The sequence below is a fragment of the Loxodonta africana genome, chromosome 4 (genome assembly GCF_030014295.1).
Source record: "Loxodonta africana isolate mLoxAfr1 chromosome 4, mLoxAfr1.hap2, whole genome shotgun sequence".
Lineage (NCBI taxonomy): Eukaryota > Metazoa > Chordata > Mammalia > Proboscidea > Elephantidae > Loxodonta > Loxodonta africana.
In genome coordinates, this window is record NC_087345.1 from 70,497,649 (window position 1) to 70,522,104 (window position 24,456).

Below are 24,456 nucleotides of genomic sequence, written 5' to 3' on the forward strand. Positions count from 1 at the left end.
GAACCCACGGTCAAGAAGGGGAGAGTGTTGACATGTCATGGGGTTGTAACCAACATCACAAAACAATATATGTACTAATTGTTTAATGAGATGTTAGTTTGTTCTGTAAACCTTCATCTAAACAATAAGGAAAAAAAAAATCTGCTCTTTTTAGAAGAATCTTTCTCTGTCTTTCCTGATTATTCCCGTGTCCTCACCCCTACAACCTTCCATCTGCACTCAGTGTTCCAGCCACCATCCTATACTTGCACTTGTTGATTATGCCAGTACCTCACACACCGTGCCCTTTATCTGGCAAACTTTTAGAGGATAGGCAGGACAGAGCAAGGAAAATATGCAGAAAGAAGGTGCAGGATGACAGAGGTTTCTTCTGGCACACCACCTCCCATCAAATCAGTGGAGGTTGCCTAGAGTGGCAGCCTCAAGCACAGTGAGGAAGAGTGCTATTATTAGCTGGGCAGAGGAGAGGGGAAATTTGACAGGGAAGAGAGAACAGCTATGTTTTTAAGTCCTACACTACCATATAACACTAGTAAAAATATGTGGTCATTTACAAGCACACTGAAGATAGTAATATTTAAGGACAACGCAAGCCCATGCTAACATCACTCCTACCATAAGAACTTTGCTTGGACTTTCATCAACATTCACACCACAGGTTCTTTTGGACCCTCGTCCTTTTGATGGGCTCTCATCTGTATCTACTTCATCGGATGATGATAACTGCCATCTTTCAGCAGAAGTGAACGTCCAGCCATTAGATGAAGAGGCCCTGCTTTTGGTGACGTCATCTGTACCAGTGTCAGTCCGAGTTGTAGGAAGTGGGGATGCTGATGGCTGTTTACAAGTTTCTCCACTTTCTCCAGAGCTTTTTGATGGGGATGGAAACTCTGCTGGAGATGCACAACTTATGGAAAGATTGTTTTGCAAAAAGTGTTTCAAACGTGTTTTTCTGGGAATGCTGTGTCTCTTAATTGCACTTCGGAGCTGAGATTCTTCTGCAATTACATACACTCTAGAGCGGCCCCTGGTCACCGCGGTGTAAACGTGCTGCCAGTGCTGGCGGCCCGCCTTCCCAACGACGTACACGACTGTTTGCTCCTCAGAGCCCTGGGAGAGAATAATAGATTATGAAGACTTCATACTGTGTCAGAGGTTCATTGCTTCGGACAGTTGAAAAGATGGAAAAGAGACACTCCTCAAAAGGCTCACAAACACCCTCTACCTGGCTAGAGTATTCATATAACTCCATCTTATGGATTCCATTTTATTTATTATCTAAGAACTTACATTTATAGCTACTAAGTTCAGGTCTCATATAGGTCCTCAACTGGCTCGTAGAAACTTTAGAGCAGCGCTAACCAATTATTACACAGGTTTTATGTCCAAATGTGTTATCCCATGGTTACTTATAATGGCAAAAAATGTATGCCCTAAATATCTAATAATAGGGGAATAGATAAGGTAAACTTATTTTACACACACACAAGCATCAAAGAGGCCTTAAAACATAACAAAATTTTAAAAACTAGATAAAAAAGTATTTCTAAAGAATGGTCCTAAGTATGTAACACAACGTCAGTCTGATCCAAAAAAGTATACAAAAATGATCATAACTACATTACAGAAAACAAAACTAATCCCCCTAAAGGAAGGAAATTGTACCAAAATTTTAATAAAACTATCTTTAGGTGGTAAGCAAGTGAAGCACTTGCTTCAGGTAATTTAAAGCGTTGCCCCCCCCCCAAAAAAAACCCTCAGTAATCAAGATAATCATATTCTACACAATTTTTAAAAAATCAAAATTAATGCAAAAAAAATAGGACTAACAAAGTATCGAAATTTTAAATAAAAACATGATCAAGAACAATGCTCTGCTGAGCCACACTGGAGACTAAAGGATAAGGAAAATTTAGTGATGCTGATCCTGACCCTCCCTGGTCCTAGTAGGAAGGGAAGGCCTGAAGAATGAGGCTTACCTGGACCATCTATTTAAAATTACAATCGGCATCCTTAGCTCCTAGAAATAAAAAGAGCTCTGAAGCATACAGAGCAAAAGATTATCATCTACATTATTTTTGTGCATTTTATTTTCCAATTTAAAAAAAAAGAAGACAACAATTCAACAGAAAACAGTGCAAGGTGCTCTATGCCAAGCTATTTAAGCAACTTTATGAAAGTCTACTCTTACCTGGAATGTGTGAATAGTTCTTGCCCATGCATGTTTTATGCGACAACATTGCATTAGTTTTCCAAAATCCACAGTTACTTCCAAGCCAGCATTATTATTAATGGTTAAGAATCTTCTCTTTCCAAAAGTTATATCAGTTTTATCCTGCCACCAAAACAAAGGAGAACTATTTTCTGTCTTTATATATGTGCACAGTAAGGACACATTACCTTGTTTGAACATAAAATTCCAGCCCCCTCAACCCCCTTATAAGTAAGATATCACGTATATTCATTACAATGGTTAAGAATTTCAAAAGGCAATAAAATCTATACTTGAGCACAAACTGTGAATGTATCTGCACCCAAATATTTTATTTTTAATATATTTACTGTGCTTCAGGTGCAAGTTCATAAATCAAGTCAGTCTCTCATACAAAAAGTTATATATACCTTGCTGTGTACTCCTAGCTGTTCTCCTAATGAGACAGCACATTTCTCCTCTCCACCCTGTATTCCCCGTGTCCATTCAACTAGCTCCTGTCCCCCTCTTTCTTCTCATCTCGCCACCAGATGAGTCGCCCACATAGTCTCATGTGTTTACTTGAGGCACGAAGTTCACTTCTCGCCAGCATCACTGTCTATTTTATAGTCCAAGCCATGCACCCAAATATTTTAATAAACACAAAAGTTTTAGTCCTCAAAAGTTAGGTTTAATTGCAACTCTCTGAAGGAGAGCCTGTGTTCTCTTTATTTTGAAGTCTACATCTTTCATTTTTTGTACTGACTATGTCAGTCTCTATATACACTAGGGAGAGGCTACTTTTCTTCACTTAACATCTTTTAAGGAAGATTCTGAGTTTAGGAGTGGGTCTACACTATGAGAACAAACACAAGATGACCATTTCTTCAGTTTCTATGTTTAAGCCACAATCAAGGAGATGATGGCTTAAAAAATATAGTAAGTGTCTCATTTGTGCCTTGCTTTTTGTTATTCAAGCACTTCAAGCTTATTAAAAAGTATGCCTGTTCACAAACTCTTCCAGAAAATGTAAGAGGAAGGAATATTTTTTAATTCACTTTATGAGGCCAGCATTCATCTCATACCCTAACCAGATAAGACACTACAAGACTACATACCAATATTCCTCGTAAACCCAGAGGCAAAAACCCTTAACAAAAAATTATGGAACAAGAATGTCAACTCTGATATTAGTTTCTCAATCAATCCTAGGACAGTAAAAAAAAATAAATATATCTCTAATAGGTTAAAAAAAAGAAGTATTACTTTCTATTATCACTTACTTCTGTTATAAAAAATACTTCTCCATTGCATAGTCGAATATCACTTTCAAAGGTACGCTTCTTGTTCTTATTTTTATCAAAATCATGAGGAGAACCATCAAAGTCTTCACCATTGGCCTCTAGTTCATTATTCTGCTGACTTTCAGAAGTATCTTCAGGGAGTAAATCAGAGAGATACGCATTCCTGGTACAACAAATTTTATCACCAACTCCAAATATAAGTCTATTATGATGGTCTCTAGGTGAGGAAATGAGGATACAGTATATCAAAGTTTGGAAAATCTCAGTCTCATTTTGTTTAAACATTACCTCCCACTCAGACTGATCCTAAAGAATTTCCACATTTTCTCTACTTTGCTTTCATTCTCCAAAGGTCAACAAGAAATCAGGTTCCCATAGTTGTCATCTCATTAATTAAACATACTTCCTGCACCACGTCGAACTCAATGTTTCCCACTGTTATGGATTGAATTGTTTCCCCTCAAAATACGTGTTTTAAATCCTAATTTCTATGCCCGTGACTGTAATTCCACTTGTGAGTGAGTTTTCTGTTATGTTAATGAGACAGGATTAGTGCAGGGTGTGTCTTGAGTTAATTTCTTACAGGAAATAAAAACAGCAGATTAGGCCAGCAGAAATGGGGGAAGAGGGATGCCAAGCCACATGAAGATCACCCACCAGCAGAAGCTCAGGAGAGACAAGCACCTTCCTCCAGAGCCGACAGAAGGAGAAAGCCTGCCCCTAGAGCTGGTGCCCTAAATTCAGACTGCTAGCTTCCTAAACTGTGAGAAAATAAATTTCTGTTTGTTAAAACCACCCACTTGTGGCATTTCTGTTACAGCACCACTAGATAACTAAGACACCAACTTAACTTTTCATCTGAGCAATCTTGGCATAAATGCTGAAAAACACTACAGGACAGAGTAGAACTGCCCTCAAAGGGTTTCCAAGGAGCAGCTGGTAGATTCAAACTGCTGACTTATTGGCTGACAGCCAAGCTCCTAACCACTGTACCACCTGGCCTCCTTTATTTTAATAGTTACCAAAATCTTAATGATTCTACCTTTTAAATTTATCCTCTGCTCTCCAATGTCTTCTATCACTACCCTATTTCCAGTCCTCATTTTCTCTTACTGTGGCTGTTATAATCTTTTTTCTATTCTTTCTCTGCACTAATGCAACCTCCACACAAGCAGAGAAAGATCTGAACATGCCATTCCTATGCATGAGAACCATCAATCAGACAAATCCAACATCTTCAGCAGGATATATCCAGATTGGCTGAGCCTAGCCTTTCTCCTTTGTGCCCCATCTTGGCTGAGCAGATCTTATACTACAGCCCAACAGTTTTTTTTGGCCGTTTTTTTCAAAATGTTCTTTAAAAAATATTCATATGTCTTTGTGAGTTGCTCATGCTGCTTGCTTCACCTGAAATGCTCTCCTCTACTTGGAGGGCTTTTATTCATCTTTTAGGACCAAGCTCCATTGTTATCTCCTCACAGAACCTTACTGGACATTCCACACACAGTAGAATCCATCCTTTGTCCTTGTTCCCACAGCACTCATTCATATTTCTATTATTACATTTATAACACTGTATCAGAATAATAGCAGCAAGTGTTGACTAAAGGTTGGCAATATGCCAGTTACTGTGATAAGTGCTTTAGGAATGTTATTTCATTTCATCCTTACAACTCTGTGAGGGGAAATTCTGTACAAATATTTTCTTTTACATATGTGGAAGCTGAGGCTTAGAAAGGTCAAACTATCTGCTCAAGATCACAGTTACCGGGACCTAGACTGTATGGTCTAAAAACCCATGCTTCAATTCTGGGGAAGCCAGCACAATTTACCCAAGGCAAGGTCATGGAAGCTCCATAGACACATTCAACCTCCCTGAGGGACCAAATTACTGGGCTGAGGGCTGTAGGGACCACGGTCTCAGGGAACATCTAGCTCAACTGGCATAACATAGTTTATAAGGAAAATGTTGTACATTCTACTTTGGCAAGTAGCATCTGGGGTTTTAAAAGCTTGTGAGTGGCCATTAGATACTCCACTGGTCTCACCCTGTCTGGGGCATGGGAGAGACATGAGGGAAAGATTAGTCCAAAGGACTAATGGACCACAACTACCACAGGTTCCACCAGACTGAGCCCAGCACAATTAGGTGGTACCCGGCTACCACTACCAACTGCTGACAGGGATCACAATAGAGGGTCCCAGACAGAGCTGGAGGAAAATGTAGAACAAACTTTCTAACTCACACACACAAAAAAAACTCACTGATCTGACAGAGACTGGAGAAACCCCAAGTGTATGGCCCCTGGACACCATTTTAACTCAGTACTGAAGTCATTCCTGAGGTTCACCCTCCAGCCAAAGATTAGACAGGTCAATAAAACGGAACGAGACCAAATGGGCACACCAGCCTGGGGGCAAGGACAAGACAGCAGGAGGGGACAGGAAAGCTGGTAATGGGGAACCCAAGGTCGAGAAGGGGAGAGTGTCGACACATTGTGGGGTTAAAAAACAATGTCACAAAACAAGATGTGTATTAATTATTTAATACAGAAACTAGTTTATTCTGTAAACCTGCATCTAAAGTACAATAAAAAAATAAAACCCTGTGCTTTTTAACCCACTGTTATGCTACTTGACAGGGTTTTATGTGTCTTCTCTCAGCAGACATGGAGCTCTTCTTGTATTCTGCACATCTCTGGGTCCTCTGCACTTAGTGAGCAGTAGGTATTGGTAAATGCAAGGGAAATGAATAACTTTGCTGTACCTAAACAGTAGCTACTCACACTCATATTTCTCTGATGGATGTTCACAAAGGCACCCTCTGCCAGCATCCTGCTGCTAAGGTTCTTGGAAGCACTATGCACATAATTTTAAAAACTCTGCTGAACTCCCCAAGCTCATCTTGGATAAGCTAGAGCTTGCCATCTTGGAAACCACAAAGAAGATTTTACCCTTAATTTTCTTCTTGTTACACTGACAACCAAAGAGTCATTTTTTTCTATCAGTCTGTATTATATTTCAGTGATGAGATACTAAAACTTCACAAAGGAGAAAAAAAAAAAAGGTTTTTAAATATTTAGCTACAGCTGACAAATTTCAAGAAAACAAAACAAAACAAAAAACAGCAAAGCAAGGAAAGAGTGCCCCCAAAGTTCCCATTCTTTAAAGCACTCACTTGATTAAGTGGCCTGTGTAGTGCTTGGAACAGCAGTGGTTGATTAGATCACAGTCTCGCCTGAAACATGAAAATACAAGGTCACTTTAGTGGTATCTGCTGTGAGCTTCTTTACGTTATCAACAATTATGATATACGTGATTCTATGAAAAGTTTCCAGGACTTTCTCCAAGGAAAAGCATTCTGCAATTTTTATTTTAATATAAACTTTTGTTCTAGTCAGATTTCCAGTGAGTTTCTAAATAAATATGTGGTAGAAAGAGCCCTGTTTAGAAACTACCCTCTGGTACATGTAACAAAGAAATTCCCCCAAATAAAAGAGAATTAACATTGATGAACTACGACAGTCTCACATCCAATTAGAATCTATATTAATAAGTTACAAGATTTAAAAGCTAGATTAAAACCTTTAAATTATTGTAAATGCTTTACCTTCTAAATGCAATAAATTGTGATGTTTTTTCATTTTTTAGGTCTTCTTCTTTGAGTAAAGTTCCAACCACAGAATATAAATCTGATAATTCAAGAGAAAACAGTTTAAGACAGAAAGTCACCAAATTACAACACTTTTTCTGTGGAGAACCTAATTCAGAATTCCTGCCAAGGGGCCTAGGAAAACATTTTAACAAAAGGAAAACAAGTTTCTCATGGGTACATCCAGCTGATTCCCTACATTAGCCACAACAATAGGAAAGAGATTAAGAGAAGGGGTCCAGATACCCCACCCTCAACAGAGGTCAGTCCCTGGCCAGATCAGCTCCTAATTTGTGTATACTTACTTCATATTCACAGATGGTTTGTGAATGCTGGGTATAAGAAATACGCAAACGAACAATGTCTAACCTAATTACTAATGTTGTAAAACTTTCTGTTTTAAGTCAAGGTGGTACTGATGGAAATGAGTTATAATTTGAGGATCTATATATACTTCATATATGTTACCTCACTTAATTTAATCTTCACAATACTGTACGAGATAGGTGTTATTAAATCCAGGGCTGATAGTTAGCTGGCATGCCTATATTGGTTGGAAAATAGCCACTTCCCAAAGGCCACAATACTCACGCCCCACCCAATAATCTCCTCCCTTCCCCCAGATCTCTCGTACATGATTAAGCAACTAAAAGGCCAACTCTAGCACAGCAGGGGCATCCTTTCCAATGGTGTCCAAGCCCTCCCAGTTAGTTTAACTACCACCAACTGCCATCAAGTCGCCTCTGACTCATGGCAACCCCATGTGTATCAGATGGCTATGCTCCATACAGTTTTCAACGGCCGATTTTGCACCAGTAGATTGCCAGGCCTTTCTTCCAAGGAAACTCTGGGTGCATTCGAACCTCCAAGTTTTGGGTTAACAACCGAGGATATTAGCGTTTGCACCACCCGGGGACTCCAAATGGTTTAACCCTCACCATGTCATCATGTTACCAATGTGAAAACTAAGGCTTATGGAAGTAAAAGTCATTGTCCAAATGGGTTAAGGTGGCCTGCCTCCCTCTTCAACAGCCCAGATGATGGACAACGATGACATGTTCTTATAACTTTTCCTATCTGGTTGAAGCACTGAGAAGCTGGCTTTCTCTACTCTCTCTTAGCGATATTACAAACCACAAACATTTCTCAAGAAAGAGAGAAAATATAAAAACTTGGGCACAAACCTTCCAGGCTTTTGTGCCTTCCCCTAGCAGCAGATGAATTAAGGGGAATGAAAAAGCTGCAGCCTGTGATGCCCTCCTCTAGGAAGCCTCAATTAGTTGCTCTTGGGCCCTTCGTTTTCCAGACAATTACCATACGGAAAAGAGCTAAGACACAATTCACTCCTCTCAAGCCCTGCCAGAGCAGGAATTTCCAAAGGTCTCCTGCAAATTCTTTTTTTTTAGTACACACAGGACCCTGTGTTCTGTACCTTGCTTTATTTATTTTAATCTCTCCACATCTCACAGGGCTTTTCAGATCAATACATACACTACCTTTCACTGATTCTAAGATATATATTTTTTTTCACATTTTAACATCAATGAAATTCTAGCCAAGCCATGAATCTTGGCTTAGGTACATGACCTTTTTCATAATGGGTGTAATTTACTCAAGAACTTAGTTATTAACAAAAAAATATTATATGCCTCTCTAACCCAAACCAAACTCACTGCCATTGAGTTGATTCCGATTCATAGCAAACCTATAGGAAAGAGCAGAACTGCCGCATAGTGTTTCCAAGACTGTAATCTTTACAGGAGCAGGCTGCCACATCTTTCTCCCATGGAGCAGCTGGTGGGTTCGAACTGCTGACCTTTTGGTTAGCAGCTGAGTGCTTAAATGCCTCTCTAAGGGATATTTATTCAATTATTTTAAAAAACAGACAAATTTTCCAGTTAAAATTTTTAGTTAAGATAGAAAAACAGCACCACCTAAGCTCTGCCTCCATTCTGAAGTGAACAACTTTTTTTTCCTTGGTGGCATAGTAGTTAAGAACTATGTCTGCTCTCAGGGGACAGCTAGGTCAACTGGCATAACACAGTTTATAAAGAAAATGTTCTACATCCCACTTTGGTAAGTAGTATCTGGGGTCTTAAAGCTTGTGAGTGGCCATCTAGGATACATCTACTGGTCTCATCCCACCTAGAGAAAAGGAGGATAAAGAAAACCAAAGACACAAGGAAAGGACTACCCCAAAGGACTAAAGGACCACATGAACCAGAGACTCCACCAGCCTGAGACCAGAAGAACTAGATGGTGCCTGGCTACCACCAATGACCTCCCTGACAGGGAACACAACAGAGAGTCCCAGACAGAGCAGGAGAAAAATGTAGAACAGAATTCAAATTCATGTAAAAAGACCAGACTTAATGGTCTGACAGAGACTGAAGGAACCCCTGAAACCACGTCTCCCAGACACTCTGCTAACCCAGAACTGAAAGCATTCCAGAAGCCCACTTTTCAGACAAAGATTTGAAAGGCCTCTAAAACAAAAAATAATACACGTGAGAAACGTGCTTCTTACGTCAACCAAATACACGAGACCAAATGAGCAACTCTTGGCCAAAAGCAGGATGAGGAGGCAGGAAGGACAAGAACTGGATGAATGAACATAGGGAACCCGGGTGAGAAAAGGGAAGCATGCTGTCACATCGTGGGCAATGCAACCAATTTCACAAAAAATGTGTATCAATTTTTGAATGAGAAATTAACTCGAGCTGTAAACTTTCATCAAAAGCACAATTAAAATAAATAAAGAACTATGGCTGTATGGTCGCTAACCAAAAGGTCGGCAGTTTGAATCCACCAGCTGCTCCTTGGAAACCCAATGCGGTAGTTCTACTCTGTCCTATAGGGTAGTCATGAGTCGGAATCAACTCGATGGCAGAAGGTTTGGTCTGGCCAGAAATAAAACTGTAAAAATATTTTAGGTAGATCTAAATGAAGTGACAAGGAAGGAGAGATACTTAACCATCTAAGTCTCTTTTCTTTATCTATAATAAACCAGTTGCCGTCAAGTCAACTCCGACTAATGGCAGCCCCACGTGTGGCAGAGTAGAACTGGGCTCCATAGAGTTTTCAGTGGCTAATTTTTCAGAAGGAAATCGCCAGGCCTTTCTTCTGAAGCATCTCTGTGTAGACTCAAATGGCCAGCCTTTGGGTTAGAGCATTACCCTTTGTCCTCCTACAGGGACTTGTCATCTATAACAGTACCTACTATTAACTAGGCTGTTGTGAGAAAACATATTAGCTATTAATTATTCATGATATACTCCATTAAAAAGCCATAAAACAATAGGTAGATTACAACCCAATTTATATAAAACTAAATAAATAATATGTATGATATGCATATAGTAAGGTTTAACAGGATAAACACCAAGCAAGCGCTGAGCTTACTACGTATATGATCTTTATGGGGTTGTCTTTGGAGGAAAGGGGAGAGAAAGATTATGGGGGAATACTAATTTTTACTTTAAATGTTTCTGTATTGTTTGACTTTTTTTAATGAGTATAAATTATTTCTAAAATCAAAAAAAGACAAAAAGGCATGTTATGGAATATTATATGTACTACAGGATTCCATGTATTAAAATAATATTTTACCCTGTAACTAAACATTAAGTGAAGGGAAGTGAGATCAATGGTATACACAAAGCAGGAAAAGACAGACAAAGATGACTTACAGATGATGTAATTTCACATTCAGAGTTGAACATAGTAAGTGCGAAGGATATACCCTTGAAAACTGTGGCAACTACAATAAATCCTCAATAATAACCATTAAAAAAAAAATCAAACTCGTTGCCACTGAGTCAACTCTAACGCATAGTGACCCTACAGGACAGAGTAGAACTGCCCCACAGGGTTTCCAAGGCTGTAACTTTTATGGAAGGAGACTGCCACATCTTTCCCCTGTGGAGCAGCTGGTAGGTTCGAATCACCAGCCTTTCGGTTAGCAGCCGAGTACCTAACCACCACCACACCAGGGCTCCTCAATCTTTACTAATTTTGGGTAAATCATTGCATTATAAAAAATGTTTGCTGAGTAAATATATAATACAAATAAGGATAAACAGAGGTTTAATCTATTTAAATAAATTTGTAATAGGTAATTAAAAAAATCAATTATTCACAAAAAAACTAACATGCATATAACCAAAAAAACCAAAACCTATTGCCATCAAGTCAATTCTGACTCATGACAACCCTATGGGACAGAGTAGAACTGCCCCATAGCGTTTCCACGGAGTGCCTGGTGGATTCGAACTGCTGACCTTTTGGTTAGCAGCTGTAGCTCTTAACCACTACACCACCAGGGTTTCCAACATGTACTGCCTCATAATTGATGAATCCTCACAGTCCTCCACAAGGCAGTGTCATTACAAGTACCATTTTACAAGTGGTTAGGTGACACGACACAGGTCATACACAAAAGGGAGAAAATTCCCTACCCCATGCTCTTTCTAGGCTCTGTCATCTTGTCATCTTAGCACCCATAGTTAAAGCAATGCTTGCCCATTCTATAAAACATAGCTACAGTAAAACCTGCAAAAGCTGGAACCTGTGTAAGGCAGAAACCTGTCAGAGAAGGAAAACACAAGTATTTTCCACTAAAACGAGTGATGGAAAAGAGGTAAGGCTGCACCTTTTCACAGGCAGAAAACTTGTGAGACCCAGAAATACAAGGCAATGCTTTGATAGCCATAACTTCTCATAAATGTACTCAAAATAACAAATGTATTTGCTTTTCAAATTGCTGTTAAAAAAAAAAAAAAACTATTAGTTCAGACACGCTTTCTCCTGAATGACCTTGAATCAGTGGAGTGTTGCTTTATTTTAAATGAAATCACCTACATCTATTTATTCACTCAACAAGTATTTACTGAGCCCTACTACATGCCACTTATTCACAAAATTCTAGGGTAATCTGATTCTGATGATTTATAAATTAGTTTATTTATTTTCAGTGCCTTATTTTTTATTAGCGATATTTATCTTCACAGTAAAATAAAATTGTTAACTAGTCATTTAGAAACTGTATGACAAAACTGAGATAGTTTAACCTTCTATATCTTAAGAGTTTACACTTACAAGGGTGATGATCACTTTTAGATGACTGAGAACCAGCATCCTCTTCTGGAAGTCGGACAAAAATAAATGTCTTATCTTGAATTGAGATGGGGAGCATTAGGTTATCAGATATATTTAATTCTGCATCAAATTTTGGAAATTGGCATCTTGAGATTCTTGAATAAACATAAAACATATACACAAAGAATACCATTCAAAACTGTGTCTTCACATATGATCAGAGCAAACTGCATCACGATAATTTATATCTGTTAATAAATACTAAATAAGGAGAAAAGGCCACCTGGATACGCACTATAAATAGTAAATGAGTTTTATAATGAGAATTAGCAAGACTATATACTATGATACTACATTTAACAATCAATCCTCTTCCCCTAGCAAATTAAAAGTTAGGAAAAGCATCAGAAAAAAATCACCTTCAAAACCCACTGGGGTTGTACAACAGAAAGAAACAAAATAGTTGCTACTGAGTCGACTCCAACTCCTGGTGATCTCACGTACATCAGAGCAGGCCTGTACACCAAAAGAAACTTCCATGGTTGATTTTGCAGAAGCAGATCACCAGGCCCTTTTTCCAAGATGCCTCTGGGTGGACTCAAATCTCCAACCTTTCAGTTTAGCAGCCAAGCTCATTAATGGCTTGCACAGCACAAAGAGTGAACTGTAATGTAAACTATGGACTTTAATATTAATAATGTACCAATACTGGCTCTTCAGGTGTAACAAATGTACATAGAAATGCAAGATGCTAATGATAGAAGAAACAGTGTGCAGGGGGATGGAGGTATATGAGAACCTATAGTTTTTTTTTTTTTTAACAATTTTTCTGTAAACCTGAAAGTGTTCTAAAAATGAAGACTATTTAAAAAAATTATCAGAAAATTTATGAGCACCATTCTCATAACTTGGCCTACTTATCACCAGACCTCAAAACCCATAACAGTAGGTACTACCCTCATTTCACAGGTGAGGAATATGAGGCTCAGCCAACTTTATCATGTTGTCCAAGGCCACAGAGGTAGAAAGCAGGGGATCTCAAAGGCAAATCTAGGCCCATTTGGCTCCATATCCCTTTCTACTTAATTTGGACTCTCGGAGCTTTTCCATGTGTTTACATCATAATCTTTATTTTCTCCTTTTTTCTGCATGCATCATATATATGACTCCACTTCCCCAGCTGAACGAAGTATCCACATCTTCTCTTTGCTGCTATTTCCACCTCATCCTTCTCTTGTTCTTGTACTTTCTAAGACTCGCTAGTCGTATCAAAAAAATAGAGTAAGGCACAGATGCCTTGTCTTAATAAAGCTTTTCCTTGGATACTTGGGAGAAGAATGGTTCCCTGAACCTACCTAACAACAACCTGGTTATCAAACCAAAAAAAAAAAAAAATTCAAACCCATTGCCATTGAGTCAATTCTGACTCATAGTGATCCTACAGGACAGAGTAAAACTGTCCCATATGGTTTCCAAGGATTCGAACTGCCAACCTTTTGGTTAGCAGCTGTAGTTCTTAACCACTATGACACCAAGGTTTCCTGGTTATCAGAGGTGAGGTGGTGGTAAACTACTGTGTCGTTGTCACTTCTTCCTAAATAAGGATTGAAAGGACGGATAGGGTACGGAAAAAGGCAGTGTGGTAACTGCTGGAAATGTCTCAGATTTAATTTGGGGGGTCCTGAGAACCATCATGGATTTGCTGTTTTGCTTCTGACTCAAGACATATACCTTACTTCTATCTCTAGATGCTTTTCCCCTGTATATCACAGAGATCCTTCACAGTCAATACATATTTGGCGGTAATGATTAAGAAAAAAGGTAGAAAGCAGCACAGCTAGCCCAAATGATACTGAAAGGATTACTAAAAGGAATTCCTGGGTCTCAGACAAAACTGGGTTCTAAGAAATCTAATGTGCTCTAGATTCTCCCAAGTTTTTTGGACTTTAAAATAATCCAATCATCTACCAACATCCCAAAAATAAAGTGGTCTTTTTAGGTAGGTGCAGAAGGGTAACAGGAAGAGAATATTATACATCCAACTCCATTATTCTTAATGATGTAATAAGAGCCCACACAAACTACCCTGTGCCTTCCAATTCTTCCTCTACTCTGTCTGTATAGGGAAAGTAGGTTTTGAATGTTCTAGCTTCTGCTGACATCCAGTCAAGGAGCTGTCCAAGCACCAAATATATACACACACACACACACACACACACAGTCAAAAACAAAGCTAAATTTTTGTCCAATGCACAGAACAGTCTTTTAGTATTCTGAGGTCCTGCTATATCTATAGGTTTTAATATTAAAAGAAATGTCAAAAAATAGGAATAACTGTGATTTTCTGCCATATGACCTATGGAGAAACCAAAGTCCTAAACCCACAGAGGCTCACTCCAAAGGCTTATGCTAAGACTAAGGGAAGAGAAGGAGTCTGTTCTGCTTTAACAGGAGTGATAAGCCATGAGTGCCATGAGGATTCATCAAGGAGTGAAATGGCACATTTAATTTTTTTGCTTTGGGCTTTTCCCCCCAGAAATCAGAAAAAATTTCTTCCCCAATTCTCCCTTGAATTCGAGAGAACTAATTTCCAAGTAAGGAGCCCTGGTGGGGCAGAGATTAAAGCACTCAATTGCTAACGAGGTCAATGGTTTGAATCAACCGGCCACTCTGTGGGAGAAAGATGTAGCAGTCTGCTTCCACAAAGATGTACAGACTTAGAAACTCTATGGGGCAGTTCTACTCTGTCCTATAGAGTCACTAAGAGTTGGAATCGACTCAATGGCAACAGGTTTGGGTTTTTTTTGTTTGTTTTTTTTTTTGGGTTATTTACCAAGTCTTTGCTCCCCTTGGCCTTATTTCATAGTCTCTAAATTTGACACAACTTTAACTTATTTTATACATACTGTCTTTTGATTGAGGTAAAATTCACACAACATAAAATTAACCACTTTAAACAATTCAGTGGCATTTTGGCACATTCACAATGTTGTCGGTGCAACCACAGCATCTACCTAATCCAGGTCCAAAACATTTTCATCACACCAAAAGGAAAGCCTGTACCAATTAAGCTGTTGCTCCTCATAGCCCTCCCCATATATACAGACATATACATTTTAAATCAGAAAAAATCCATCCTGAATTTCAATAATTATTTATGCTGAACCAATAACAGAAAATAACTGTTTTTCTAAATGTTGAGCAAAAGCTACATACCTGAAGGACAGAATAGGTTTGCTAAAAGGTTATAGTAAATGTATTGCCCTGAATTGCCCTAATAAAAAGCTAATATACACATATGTATATGCTTTTTATTTCTAATATAACAGAGAGAAAACTCAAAACTTAGTTATGTCATACCTTGTAGCATTATCCACAATCAGCTGAGATTCTGCTCTATGGTTTGTCTTTAGCTCAACAGCACAATTTCTTGATTTAAGAGTCTCAAAAAGATCTTTCAGCAAGTTACCAGGCTCAATGCTGGGTAACTGTCTAATATCACCTAAAAGAGAGAAGGAAAAAAAAATAGTTACAGTAGGTTTTAGGAACTGGGAACCTGAAATTCAAAAATTATTTTTATTTCTCCCACAGATATATGCTATAATTACAATGACTTACCTAACAGAGAAAAATAGCCAGAAAATTTTTCACTTAAATTTACTTAAGAATATAAATCTTTAAAAATATTTAACAAAAATAACATTCAAATTAAACAGTATTAGATATGAAAACAGTAAAAAACAATAAGGTACAAAATCTAAACTGAACTTCTTACATATTATTACAACAGATGAACTGTGTAGGGGCCCATCTTTTAGCTGACATTTTAAAAAACAGGCCTTAGATATATAGTATTTAGTCACTTGTTCGTTCTTGCTCAGTACCTTACTGAACATGGAACAATCTATGACCTCAAACACATAATATAAACATATATGGTATAAAATAAACAAACCAAATGTATTAGATAATGAATAAATTCCAGTAACATAATTCTGTTTTTTCTGTTAAAAATCTTTCGCTTTAAAAAAAAGAAAAACCCTAGAGATAAGAAAAATATTCACTGAGTTGCAGCTAGGAGAATGTTTAAGCCATTAATGGAGTCAGCTGCTTATAAAATATCCTCAATACTTAAAAATATTGTTTATATATGATTTGATTCTCAAAATTTTGTTTCTTCTCCATTAAATCATATAGCCTACACAGATCACTACTACCCAAATCTCATCAGACTTGGAAGGAATTTAAGAGACCGATGAGGTCTAATTTGAGTTATTAGCTTAGAATAATAAAATTACTTTCAAATGGTCTTTAATTCAGACTTCTTACAGTTTCCAAATGATCTGCTCCCTGATTTCCTCTGACTCTGTAACCCCTTACAACTGTTCTTCATTCACATCCTAGCCTGGCCAAAACAAAGACCCACCTGAGCACGTTAGAAGAGTGGTCAGAACTAACTCAGTGTAGCTTTGAGAAATCGCTTCCTGCCTTTAAAACGGTACAAAGGACCTACTAACAACGGTGCTTTGAACTAAACATCAGAATTCTAAAGACATTTTAACTTACCAAGAACAATCAGCTTAGAAAGTTTGGAGTGCTCACACAATATATTTAAAACCGATTTGAAGATTCTTACAGATACCAAACTCCCTTCATCCACAACCAGAACTCGAATTGAAGAAAATTTCCATGGTTTGTTCTTTGTCATCTTATTTTTCTTCCATAAGTAGAAGCTGTAATTGACCTAAAAGCAAAGTATATTTCTAAATTCAGGTTTAAAAAATTTGTACAAAAAATTTTAACAGCATGTTATTTTAAAATAAAAATCTTAAATGTGGGCGGCGGGGGAGAGACAAACAGGGAAAAGACTAAAGAAATAGACAACACAAAGTTATAGTGATGAATATGCAGAAAAGATAGATCAAATGTTTTTTTAATCAAATAGTTAAAACTGCTTCCTAATGAGTACTTTGTCGTTGTTGTGTGCCATGGAGTCGATTCCAACTCATTGCGACCCAAAGGACTGGGCAGATCTGCCCCATAGGGTTTTCAAGGCTGTAATCTTTACGGAAGCAGACTGCCTCATCTTTCTACCGCGGAGCAGCTGGTGGGTTTAAACCACAGACCTTTTAGATAGCAGCTGAGTGCTTAACCACTGTGCCACCAGAGCTCCTTCCATGAGTACTTAGTATGTTTAATTTCACAAGCTTCACACAGAGTGCTGATCTATTGCTCTCATCACTCTTGACCAGAGAAAACCTCCTTTTCTTTTCCAAATAAACCCTGGCCTCTTGAGATACCCCAATCACTTAAGCTCTCTTCCTCTCCCAATTTGATTACTCCATTCTAGGAATAAAGGGCTGCCTTCCCAACCTAACTAAGAAAATACTATTTTCTCTTTCTAGTATTCTAAACTTCTTCATCTCCCCAAAAACCACTACCACCGACAATAATGAAACATGCAACAAAACTATTTATTCCAGAGGTAATATCACTGTTTAAAAAATATGGATGAGGAAAAAAAATTGTTTACAAAATTACAACCAGAGACCATTTTGGTATACATCATTCCAGAAATGTTTCTGCATTGTGAGTGTGGATATATATGCATATACAAATGATAACATATCTTTATTTTACTGAAACTAAATTCAACGTGTCTATAAATAAAGCCTTCATATTTCTCACCCAAATGCACTGATTCCCTTCAACAAAACCCCCCATTCTCTCAGTGACCTTGGCTCACAGTAGAACAGTTTGGAATCACTTTTGATTGTTGCCTTTCTTTTATTTTATATATTCAATTAGTTATCTTAGGCGTGACTGATGGACACTTTTCACTACGTTTCTACTGCTACCAACTCAATATAGGCCTCTTCTATGAGGACCTAAATCATCCCAACAGCCTGATAGCCAGGTTGTGTTACACACTAGCCCAAGACAAGATGGCCAGGTAAAATACAAGACACCCAGTTAAAATGAATTTGCAGATAAAGAACAAATAACTGTTAGTATAAGTATGCCCCATGCAATCTTTGGGACATACACTAAAAAATTATTCGTATTTTTTTATTTGCTAATAGCAAACTTAAGGAGCCCTGCTAAGTGTTAGGCTGCTAACCAAAGGTCGGTGGTTAGAACCTACCAGCCTCTCCATGGGAGAAAAAACATGGCAATCTGCTCCCATAGAGATTACGTCCCAGGAAACCCTAAGGGGCTGTTCCGCCTTGGCACATGGGTTGCTATGAATTGCGATCAACTCAATGGCACACAACAAAAACAATGGCAAACTTAGCCCAAGGAAGATAAATAAGTTGCATAAGCACCACCCCAGTCCTTTTCATATTCCCTAGCACTCTCTCCTGAGCCTAAATGTGGCTTAAGAAATGTTCTCCCAGGATCTCAAGCAAATATTAAGATACTATCAATTGGTCAGAATAGGTACGTGAAGTAAAACTTAGTAATGATCCTTGTCTGGTCTCTCCCCTTCTAATTCAATCCTGCAGACTAATCAGGCATGAAGGCATAGTGCAAAAACCATGAACTGATCAGAAGACTGTCGCCAGTGAGCTATATGGACAAGTCACTGAGCTTCTCTATGCCCCCATTCACTCATCTAACAAACGAAGGTAATGGCCAAGACGATTTCTGAGGCGGCTTCTTGTTCTGATTCTATGCAATCTTCCTTAAAGTTGCTTTCTTCATTTTACTCTCCTCCTCAGAAACATAAACTGCTCCCTTATAAATCAAGTTTCAAATTCTTTGTTAGGAGTTCAAGGTCCATAATAAATAAGGAAATTATAGCACATGGAAAGAGTAACAAGAGGTCAGAAATCTGAATCAGCATCTGTCTTAGTTATCTAGTGCTGCTATAACAGAAATACCACCAGTGGATAGTTTTAATAAACAGAAGTTTATTCTCTCTCAGTTTAGGAGGCTGAAAGTCCAAATTCGGGGTGCCAGCTCTAGGGGAAGGTTTTCGCTCTCTGTCAGCTCTGGAAAAAGGTCCTTGTCATTAATCTTCCCCTAGCCTAGGAGCTTCTCAGCACAAGGACCTCAAGTTCTGGTTCTCCTTACTTGGTGGTAATGAGGTCCTTCTTTCTGCTCACTTCTCTCTTTTATCTCTCAAAAGAGACTGACTCAAGATACAACCTAATCCTGTAGATTATATCCTGCCTTGTTAACATAATTGTCTCTAATTTTGCCTCATTAACATCATAGAGGTTAGAATTTATAACACAGAGATAATCATATCAGATCACACAATACTAGCAACCATGGCCTAGCCAAGCTGACACACATTTTGGGGGAACACAATTCAATCCATGACAGCATCCTAGTTCCTTAATTGAGATTCTGGGCAAGTAGTTTAACACCCCAAACTTCAGCCTGCTCTTCTATAAAAATGGAAATAACATCACTTACCCACGTCACAGGATTGGCAAAGGTTTAATGAGATATTGTCAAAATACTTTACAAACTTTAAAGCTCAAATTCCCTGTCTAAGCAAAGTTAAAATGTCCATTATTCTGCAATACGAGGCCTTCGTTCCCATCAAAGGAGTCACCTCCAAACCTTTATATGCCCTACCATCATTCTACTCAAAGCCTCTGTTAAGGCCTTTCCCCTAAATAAAATGTTCTCCTCACCGGAGCCTACGGTCCTCTGAAGTCCAATTCCGTTATTACATCCTTGGTAAATCTTCCAACCACAAGGTCTATAAAGGTCTTTATCTATAAAGGTCTATAAAGGTCAGGGCTAAAGGAACTGCTCCAACCCTTTACAAGTCTCAATCTCCATGACTCTGAATTATGGCCAAACTATTTGTTCAAGCATATGATTCACCTGAAATTTTTGTTAAGTGTCTACTATTTACAAGGCAATGTTTTAAGGAGGAGGACATGAAGAATGAAACCAGATCAACAAAGCCCTCACTCTCAATAAGCCTTCATTCTAAAAGGCACAAACCTTTTTCTTCAATCTCCAATGCTACTCAAGGTGTGGTCTGTGGACTAAGACATGTTTATAACCAGTTCCAATGAAAAATTGAGCTTGTGCCAGAGTTTAACTAACTACATCACTAAACATACACCTCAGTTCATAAACATACACTTTTTGTTCAAAAGACTTTCTCAGTGAAGGAAGCAGTGCACCCATTTACTCTCTGGCACTAGCTCCTTTCTCATTACAAACTGGTAACAGTTCACGCACTGGTTGTCTTGAGTAGCACAGATCTAAACTATTATCTACTACAAGGCAGGGACCCAGCAGACAATCAGTAAATACCTATTGATTGTCATCAGGAAGAAATAAAAAAAAAAAAGCTTGAACTCTCTAAATAAAGTTTGTCTTTAAGGCAAATATTTTATCTAACAAAACGTCAATGTTTTACCTGACATAGCGTATAAGCATGAAGACCGGTTTTCTGTCGCAGTAAGCCAGCTGCTTTCCCTGTGGGTGCTGTAAGTAAAACTTCTATAGCCTTGCCCGCCTCTAGTTGGCTTTGCTTAGTAAAGGTCATCCACTCTTCAGATACATCCTGGTCTTGCTCAAAATCTTCACAAGCTTTTTTTACTTCTCTTTCTTCTAATTGCTCTATATGCTTAAAAAGGTGGCTGACAATTGTGGTCTTTCCACAACCACCCTTTCCACTTATGACTGTCACGGCATTTGCACAAATCATTTCCAAAGCAGTCACCTGATCCTGATCCAGGAGAACTTCACTTATTTCTGCATTAAGTTCATTTTCACCATTACGATCACTATTGTCCTGTGTATCTGGAATGTGCACAGAATTTTCTAATCTTGTCTCATCCAGTTTACTTTCATTCAATACATCATCACTTTCGGAATTCTCAGGTTTGCGGGCATGAAGAGATGCAAGCACCTTTTTTACATCTACATGTAGCTCCCATGGAGGTTTCATCATCAGGTGGCAGAGAGAAGAGGCAATGCCTCTTTCTGCCTGGTAAAGGTCATAAAGAAAGACACAGCCTTTCTCGCATGTCACCACACCAGAATCCTGCAAAAACTTCAGAGACTGCCACACATCATAAAAACACACTTGGTCTGACAACTGAGAAGTTAATTCAGCTTCTTCAATACAAGTGTGCCCATGTTCTCTACATATCTGCTTCAGTTTAGAGTAGATTATCAATGCATTCTTCTCTAGGTCAGTCATCAACTGGAGAAGAGGCTTGCACTGACAAAAGGCTGTCCAACTTGCCTCACATCGCAAAAGCTTCAATTTTCTGTAGGTTATCTTTAAGGAAATAAAGTTCAAATTGCTGTATAAAAAAATTCTACTGATGAATAGTATTAAACTTACAGTAAAAACTATTTTTCTTTATAACTTTTCTATTTCCCATGAGATATGCATTTCACTTAAATGTGGAGGAAAAAACCATGTGTCTCATTCATCACTTTAAATGTACTGACTGTGATTAGAGATATGTGTAATTTTTACATTAAAATTGTAATTTATCAAATCAATACATGTATAGTTTCAAAAGCCAAATAATATTGAGGCCTGCAACAACAACAAAATACAAGAATTCCCTGCTTTACCCCTCCCCATGCTTTCTAAAAGCAATCACCTTCAACTCTTTGAGTTATTTTTTCCAGAATTTGCCTCCACATTTCTAAATAGTTTATATTATTCTTTGATTTCTTTTTTTTTTTTTTACATTTTAGGCATTTATTATTAACTCCCTAACTCACTACTTACTTTACTAAATCCAAGCATCCATGGATGTGTACCCAAAATCTCTTCTATCTCTTCCAACACCGTTGTAGAGCCTGAGCCTATGAGCTGTTTAAAGTGTCGAGGCAGAAGAACTGGAAGGAATTCCATTATTTTCGGAAATTGCAAAGCTGTCATAACACTTGTAAACGCAACTACAGGATATCCAAAAAGAACAGATGAAAACATAAAAATGAGTCCTCAGACAAACTGATTTGAAGTACTTTCTCATTTAGCACAACCAGTTCAAGAAATCCAAATCAGAGAGATGAATGAATTTACTTTAAACAGCAACAATATTGATCAGATTCTAACAATTCCTTTTGCACTGAGATGGTTTCTCATTATGTTTAACACCAAAATTTATGTTCTTCAAAAGCTTGGATAACTACTTCTTAGCCTTTTGTTTATAATATAATCAGAACCAAATGTTTTACTCGGTGATACACAATTTAAAGCTAAGCATAAAAAAGATCATTTACATGGTAACTTTTATACTCATTTTTCCAACTGTAATCATGATTCTTTTGCCATTGAAGACATTCAGTGGTGTACTGTCAGATTTATTTCATATAACCAAGATATGAAATGTCCATAGATATAAATGCCCAGATAACAAATTCACCATATTTTAAAAAATTATTTTAAACCATTTGGACTGAAATCTTTCCAAAATAAATTACTCATATCCTTGCCTTTCCCCTCTGCCTTCTTAAACAGAATTAAACTGAACTTTTTCTTACAGACTCAGAATAATTCCTACTGACACGGAAGTTGTTGTTGTTAGTTGCTGTCAAGTCGCCTCCAACTCACAGCAACCTTATGTACAATAGAACAAAACACTGCCTGGATCTGTGCCATCTTCACAAACCTTGATGTGCTCAAGTCCATTGTTACGACCACCATGTATTTTGAGTGTCTTCCAAGCTAGGAGACTCATTTTCCAGAGCCACATTGGACAATATTCTACTGTGATCCACAGGGTTTTCACTGGCTAATTTTCGGAAGCAGATCACCAGGCCTTTCTTCCTGGTTTGTCTCAGTCTGGAAGCTCCACTGTAACCTGTCCATCACGGATGACCATGCTGGTATTTGAGACATCAGTAGCATAGCTTCCAGTATCACAGCAACATGCAAGCCATCACAGACTGACAGATTGATGGGTGGTGGACACAAAAGTTAGATAGTTACAACTATGATTTTAGAGCCGGAAAGGAGCTGAAAGGACCTTAAAGGTCATCTCATCCAACCCCTTCATGTTATGGATGAGGAACCTGAAATCCAAAGAGGTCACTTATTTGTGATGCATTCAAATTCATGTAGTGTTTACTCTCTGCTACATGGATGCAGACTTCTAGTCTCCTTTTTAGAATTTTTGTTTATTCCCTCCATGTCAGCTGTCTCCTAACACTTAAGGCTCTTTCACTCCACCTTGCCACATACTCCCCTCTGCTCCAAAACCTAGGGGGCTTTACCATCCATATAGCTGGCCTGTCCAAGACCCCAGGATCTCAGCAACTGAACTCCTCAGTTCCCATGACCCTCAGCGCATGGAAATCGTCCTCCCTAGAGCTGCTTCCAGCAATAATCTTAAATTGAAACATCCTACCCTCCTCAATGCCCTACCCTTCCAACACCCTGGCCCTCCCTCCTCACTCATTATTCACCGAGATTATTTTAAAACTTCCCTCTACTCAGCCCTCCTTCTTATCCCCATCAATCTCAAGTAACAGTAACCTATCCCTTAAAGAAGAAATAAAGGCCGTTGCCTCAAATTTCCTCAATTTCCTGCTCTCCCACTTACAAATTTAGTTGCATCTGTGCCCATCCTTTTCTCTTGCCTCTGTGACAATGGGAAGAGCTATTCCTCCAACCGTGTGCTTTATCACTGCCTACACTCCAGCCTTCATTAACTCAACACATATTTACTGAATGCCTGTTATGTTTCAGGTACAGTCCTAGGGTACTTATGATCCAGCTATGAACCCCACAAAGTCCCTGCCCTCATAGAGCTTATACATTCTAATGAGAAAATCAAACAAATAGCAAATAGATACTACACTGCTGGTGAAAAGTGCAATGGAGTAATATAAAATTTACCCATTTAAAATTGGAAAAAGCACTGAGGGACAGGGGAGCGCCGACTGCATTACTATTTTATGTAGACGAGGAACGAGGAGGTCAGTGTAGCTGAAGGAAATGGAGCAACAGGAGAAGTTATCAGAGATGTGGTCAGGGAGGGAACAGTAATGAGAGCAGGTAGGGCCTTGGAATTTTAATTTGACTTTATAGTTTTACTTTAAACCTAATACTTTAGATTTTACTCTGACAACAATGGAAAGCCACCAAAAGATTTTGAGCAGAGGGATAACAAGATTCGACTTATGATTTAAAAGGATTACTCTGGCTGCCACGCTGAGAAGAAACTTAAGGGTCTGAAAAGAAGTAGTCAGGAGACAACTGCTAAAAT

At 38.3% G+C, this 24,456-nt stretch overlaps 1 protein-coding gene across 2 annotated transcripts in view; it reads right to left on the reverse strand.

The window, feature by feature from the left end:
* Positions 1-24,456, reverse strand: part of HELB (DNA helicase B) — a 40,046-nt gene that overhangs the window by 11,627 nt on the left and 3,963 nt on the right. The window contains exons 2-12 of one of the 2 annotated variants that reach the window (XM_023558525.2): positions 22,858-23,134; positions 21,972-22,141; positions 20,637-21,506; positions 16,811-16,988; positions 15,605-15,746; positions 12,245-12,399; positions 7,106-7,187; positions 6,674-6,733; positions 3,475-3,712; positions 2,192-2,335; positions 616-1,110 (exon numbers count right to left, since the gene is read on the reverse strand). In XM_023558525.2, the coding sequence (XP_023414293.1) occupies positions 616-1,110; positions 2,192-2,335; positions 3,475-3,712; positions 6,674-6,733; positions 7,106-7,187; positions 12,245-12,399; positions 15,605-15,746; positions 16,811-16,988; positions 20,637-21,506; positions 21,972-22,124 (2,517 nt within the window). In that variant the 5' untranslated portion in view covers positions 22,125-22,141; positions 22,858-23,134. The remainder of the gene's footprint in view (positions 1-615; positions 1,111-2,191; positions 2,336-3,474; positions 3,713-6,673; positions 6,734-7,105; positions 7,188-12,244; positions 12,400-15,604; positions 15,747-16,810; positions 16,989-20,636; positions 21,507-21,971; positions 22,142-22,857; positions 23,135-24,456) is intronic. The other variant, XM_003405584.3, reaches the window with a different exon arrangement.